This window comes from Osmia bicornis, chromosome 6, assembly GCF_907164935.1.
Source record: "Osmia bicornis bicornis chromosome 6, iOsmBic2.1, whole genome shotgun sequence".
NCBI classification, from domain to species: domain Eukaryota; kingdom Metazoa; phylum Arthropoda; class Insecta; order Hymenoptera; family Megachilidae; genus Osmia; species Osmia bicornis.
In genome coordinates, this window is record NC_060221.1 from 1,889,035 (window position 1) to 1,895,325 (window position 6,291).

Sequence of the window (6,291 nt, forward strand, 5' to 3'; positions counted from 1 at the left end):
GTAAATTATAGTGTAAAATCAGATTGAAATAACGAGACATCGATATATTTTATACATTGATGATGTCACGAGGTATGGTCATACGAATTATACCTGAGAATCTCTCAAAAGAAATATCAATTTTTACATAAAGTGTATAGTATTTTAAATAATACGTCATACTAATAAAAAATATAGTTTGTACTGAAACCAATACAGAAAATAAACTAACTTAATAAGTATTACAAATCATTGTCAAGTTAATATAAGTTATAACCTCAATTCTAAGGCTTACGTTAAAAGTTCTATCGCCGAGAGGCGCCACTATCTAGCAATCGCAGTCTCTGATAGACTTTGCCGTGTAAGGAACTTTCATCGCCTATTTAATGTAAATATTACATTTGTTGAGAATTTAGAGTTTATTTTAACGTACATAAGTTCGAAATTATCGTTCACGGTCCCTGTATAATTCATTGCCGGCCGTCATTCCGTAATATTTCTCATCTTGCTGAGTTCGGCAATAACCAAAAAATCTCTCCGTAGGTATACTTTTTTCCTTAATAATCACTAATCTTTTTCTCTAACATCTCATTAAAGTCATATTTTACGCTTCGCTTCACTAAGTTTGCTGCTTCTTTAAAAAGAAAATCTGGATTTTGTCATGATTTTTCCGAATTATGTGACATTTACTGTTTAGAATAGTACAGTGATTAATTTTTGTTCACCAGCCAATTGTTTCAAAGTTAAATTGAATATTCGGTGTCTGCTTTGTGTTTATCTGTTGTAGGATTTTATTTAAATGAATGACATGTAATTTCCTTTTCTTGGAAACATGATGAATTAAAGCAGAATAAATAAGTAGGTTTTTAAATTTTTTCAAATATTGTTGGGGAAGAGTAATGCTTAAATGGTATTATTTTTAAATTAGACTATTTAAGAAATACATGTGCATATGTATTTCGTAAATTTAATTTTGGCTTAATATATATTTGTAAGCAATCTATACATAAGTAATCCTAAATATATTGTCTATATTTTCCTATAATTATGTTGTTTTACTTTATATTTTTTTTTTGTAAGCACTTATAGCTTACATTAATAAAAGTTTTAAGAATAAAGTAACAAACCTGTATATTCTGTCTTTACTTCATTAAGTTATTAATTTGTATTTATAAGTATATTTGTACATGTATAGTATAAGGCTGCAGAAGTTGTTTGTGCATTTATATGCACTAATACATATATGTAGTATCAGAAGAATAGTTGTTTGTAATTTTATTTGTCATTGTTGCAATTAATTTAAAAGGTTTATTATCAAATGGTTTTTTTAATTATTTGATTGCAGATGATTATCTGAAAAAATATATTTAGATTCTTCTATACTCTAAGCTATTGATAAGTTTTAGAGATTGTGACTGTAAATCAGAAACATGAGGGTTGTAGCACTAGTCAGTGGTGGAAAAGATTCTTGCTTTAATATGATGCAATGTATAGCTGCAGGTCATGATATTGTGGCCTTAGCTAATTTATACCCTGTTGGGAAGGGTAAATAATTTATGAAATATTATTTAACAAAATATTCCATATATTTATTTATAAATATATTTTTATCTTTGTATATTAATAAAATGTATCATCTTATCGGTTGATTAATGAAACAAATCATTTTTAGATGAACTTGATTCATTTATGTTTCAAACTGTTGGATATCAAGGTGTTGAATACATTGCAGAAGCAATAGGTTTACCAATGTATCGTGAACCAACATTTGGTAGATCAAGAATGCAAGAAAAATATTATTATCCAACAGAAAATGATGAAGTTGAAGATCTCTTTAGGCTGTTAAGTAAAGTAAAGGTAGATGTTATATTATCACATGACTGTTGTGTGTTAAAGTTACATAAGTAGATTAAGAGTGATTAATTAATTTATTATAATTAAATTTTAGGAAAAAGAGAATATAGAAGCTGTTTCATCAGGAGCTATTCTAAGTGACTATCAACGAATTCGTGTGGAAAATGTGTAATTATTTAATGCAAATTTTAATAAAAATTTTTGAATTGTACAGTATAAGAAAAAGTACCTAATAGCCAAAGTTTATTTTCAGATGCGGTAGATTAGGTCTTGTTTCTTTATCATATTTATGGAGACGAGACCAAGATGAATTATTAAAAGAAATGATAGGAAGTTCTGTGAATGCAGTTTTAATAAAAGTAGCAGCTTTAGGCCTTGAACCAAGGCATTTGGGTAAACCAATTTCTGAAATGCAATCCCATCTTGCCAAAATAGTAAGTAAAATGTCTTGGTGATTAATTGAAGTGAAAAAACAATGTTTTCTGATTTTATTCCATATTGGAAGTACTCCAAGTATCTAAGCAATATATGTAAAAGAAATTTAGTAGTATAAATAAATAGATATAACATATGTTAATGACTTAATATTTATTTGCAGAAAGAAAAATATGGTGTAAATATCTGTGGTGAAGGAGGGGAATATGAAACCTTCACATTAGATTGTCCACTATTTAATAAAAGCATTATAATGTAAGTTAAGAAAACGCAAATGGAAGAAAAAAATGTTTCTAAATCTTATTACACTTATTTTGACATGCGTTTGTTTCTTATTTTAGAGATGAATATGAAAGTGTAATTCATTCAAACGATAACATAGCACCAGTTGGTTATTTGAATTTCAAAAAAATTCATGTACAAAACAAAAATGTGAGTTATGATATCTTCTATTTTTAAGAATTTCTCCATTAAACTTGCAAATTATTAAAAAAATATTTTTTTTTTCTAGGGTGGTGTAGAAGGATTATCGTTACAAGAAAGATTAAAAAATGTTCCTATTAAATCTCCATCTGATTATATCGAAGAAATTATTGGTCCAGAATTACACGATGGTTGTAATCTATCGGAAGACGAAAATGATGAACATGATTGTACAGATAGTAGTCTGAAGACTTCAAATTCTGGTACTAATCTCAAATAAATACGAAAATTTGTTTTCTGTATGACAAATTTATAAAATATGTAAAATTAATGTAGGTCAATTTAATCCACCGAGTCCTATGCAAATTTTATACGAAGAAGAAGATTATCCCGATGTGCCCGTGGTAAATAGAAATCAAACCGGCTGGTTCTGGTTTGGCGGTATAGCTGGAAAACATCCAGACGCTAAATCCGCGATGCGAGAGGCACTGGAGAAATTAAGCAGTAGGTAAACTTTAAGTCTTTTAAACTATGTTTTAGTTATTTTTTGTTCTATCCAATATCAATGTATCGTATGCTTTATGCAGATTGATAAAATATTTCTGTCCGTTTTTTTTTTTTGTTTTTTTTTAGATCTAGTCAAAAAGGAAAATCTTCAAATATCGGATATCGTTGCAGTAACATTATATATAAAAGATATGTCAAATTACATATCTATAAATGAGGCTTACATGTCATGTTTAAATAAAACAAATCCACCAGTTCGCGTATGTGTGGAATGTCCGTTAAATATACATGTTGTTCTTGATGCTATAGCCTATAAAGAAACTCAAGACTGTGGTGATAAGAAAGTTCACAAACGACATACAATGCATGTTCAGAGCATAAGTCACTGGGCACCTGCAAACATTGGTCCTTACTCTCAAGCAGTTCGTGTGAGTGTAATATCGTTACAAAAGAATTTACGTGAGCATTCTGTGTTTATGTAGACAATATGTGTGTATGTGCGCATTCGTACGCGCACGCACACACATCTGGTTTACAAAAGAAACGCATCAGTGAGGTAAACAAAATAAAATTTTTCTAAAATGAAAATAAGACCTTAAATTTTTAATAAGTAGTATAAACAAAGATACGAGCATCAGTACTGATCATGTATATATGTGTATATTTTGTATATTAAAAAAAAAAGGAAAAAAAAAACAGAAAATAAAATATCTATTCTGTGATAGATTTAAAAAATAATGGTAAATGAAACAACTTCGATATTGCAAAAAGTTATTGTTGAACTGAAAGCTATAATTTTGGAATAAATATTTATTTGACAGGTTGGTGACATTATCTCAGTTGCTGGACAAATACCCTTGGTGCCTGGTAGTATGACTATTTTGGAATTAAATATTAAAAGGCAATGTCGTTTGACGTTAAGGCACATAGATCGAATTGTTAAAGCTATGGATTCAAATACGCAACTCAGGGATATTGTGCAAGGTATTTGTTTTTTAACTCATTCTAGTTACATACCAGACGCCCGAAAGGAATGGGAAAAGCGAACAAATAATGCCATCGTGGATTACATTGTTGTTCCAAACCTTCCGCGTGGTGCTCAAGTTGAATGGTGTGTTTGGGCTCATAGAGATAATAATAGATTTGAATGTAAGTACACGTAGGTATATGTGTGCATATACGAAATAGTATATTTGAAAATTTTTATATTACAGATGAAGAGACTGGAAAATGTGTAGGTAATTTCAAAGTGGCAATAAGACGTAGGTGGAATTATGAAAATAATGTTTCAGCTATCGTGTGTTATATGTCTACTGGTACATATTTTTATTTAAATATATTTTTCCTGTTTAAAGATATACAGATGTAAAAAAGATTTTATATCTTGATTAGGTTCATCCAACTCAACTGGTAATTTAGCCACGGAAACAAGTTTGCCCTCTGCAGAATTAACTGTAAGCGAATTAACGGAGGCATTTGAGTATGTGCTGTGCAAACTTACAAAAGGATCGCAAACCATAAATCCAACCTGTAATTTACGAATCTTCTATAAAGTCGGTAGTTCACCAGGTCCGAACTTTGTTCAAGACGTTCTTTCTAAATTTTCTACACGAAATTTAGTTACTACTATTATACCAGCAACACACTTACATAATTTCAGTACTTTCTTATCCATATGTGGTATTAGACACGAGTAAAGCCTAATAACAGTTTTTACGTTGTCAATTATTTACAAAGATTATTGTATTGCAAAGGAGTATCGTAAAAGATTTTATTTGTCATTTAAATTATTTTAATTAGTGGATATGAGCCAAGGTCAATCAATTTTAGTATTAAAATGGCAATTATTAATGGCTATAGGAAACTCGACCACGGTTGTAAAACTTTATATATTCGAAATGATAATTATTTAGTAGCATCAGTGCTCGAATATAAACATTATTTTTCACCTTTTCTACTGGTCGCTTGTTGGGTTTACTCAGAATTCACTTGACATTTGTCAATAGTGTATTTATATTCGGCTAGTCAACGGGACATTCGTGACTTTGTCTCGTTAGTGTAAGTGTTCTACGTAATGCAAAACACGTTATGTCATCTCATAACGTGTACTGTATGCTACGCCTCGTTTTTGCTCAAGTTATTTTTATTTTTCACAATTTCACGATACGTGCGGAGTGTTAAGTGTGTGATTTTATGGAAGAATTTGAAAGCGTGCACAGCCATTTTTACAGTAGCGCTCAAAGCAAACTGAATTAACAAAAAGTTACCTATCAAACGTAATTAGAGCAATCTATAAATTTTAACAACAAATATGAAAAGAATCTAGTTTACGTTCTTTTCAATTTTATTAACAGAAAACTGAACCGACAAACGGGAATTTAAAAGCACTTCTTGACGATCGTCTACTATCACTTTTAAAATGCTGCCGATGTTATTCCGCTATCATTTAAACTTTGTATCGTGATGGCAGGTATGTAGCTTTACAGAAAAAAAAAGTATCTACTTCGCAAAGATATTGTGAAAATCCTCGGTAATTTCTGTATAACTGATCTGTGCTCTAGGGATACATCTTGTACAAAAGCGATATATGCTATTTATTAGAATATTTTTGACAGTATAACATTCATGCAATGATATACCAAAGTTTATATTTTGCAATATTGTCATTGTTTCGAATTCAATATTGTCATTTTCTTTTCTTGTACATATTACTAAATAATGTGAACATTCTTGTAATATATTATAAAATGTAATTAGTTTTGAACAAGAAAATTGGTTATTGATTATGTATAATTGTTAAGAAAAGGTATGAAGAATTTCTGATACGGGGAATACACAGCATACTGTTCACGACATGGAAGCTGCGTTACTATAAATATGTAAAAAAGATATTTGCAAGTATGGAGCTCTCGCAACAAAGTACTATTCCGAGGATTATATTGCAAAAGAAAAATAAAGAAAGTGATATATATTTTTAAGAAAATGTTTTGTTTTATATTTTATTATACCTTCCCCCCCCCCTCTTTTTTTTTAATGTATGTATGTATTAATTACTAGCATTTTTTATAGAAAATGTACAAGTAGAAAATTGTT

General features: G+C 29.6%; 1 protein-coding gene across 6 annotated transcripts; it reads left to right on the top strand.

Annotated features, from left to right (window-relative positions):
* The first annotated feature begins 300 nt into the window (after positions 1-300).
* Positions 301-6,181, top strand: LOC114877338 (diphthine--ammonia ligase). 6 transcript variants are annotated; one of them, XM_029189786.2, is made up of 13 exons: positions 301-522; positions 1,325-1,524; positions 1,652-1,836; positions 1,928-2,001; positions 2,087-2,267; positions 2,432-2,523; positions 2,610-2,700; positions 2,780-2,954; positions 3,028-3,195; positions 3,325-3,626; positions 4,020-4,347; positions 4,413-4,514; positions 4,591-6,181. In XM_029189786.2, the coding sequence occupies exons 2-13, from the start codon at positions 1,410-1,412 to the stop codon at positions 4,893-4,895; spliced, it is 2,118 nt and encodes a 705-aa protein (XP_029045619.1). In that variant the 5' UTR covers positions 301-522; positions 1,325-1,409; the 3' UTR covers positions 4,896-6,181. The 6 variants fall into 6 exon arrangements, with proteins under 6 accessions (XP_029045619.1, XP_029045618.1, XP_029045624.1 ...); XM_029189785.2 differs by having other exon boundaries at positions 301-518; XM_029189791.2 differs by having other exon boundaries at positions 301-518; positions 4,020-4,182.
* Positions 6,182-6,291: the final 110 nt, after the last annotated feature.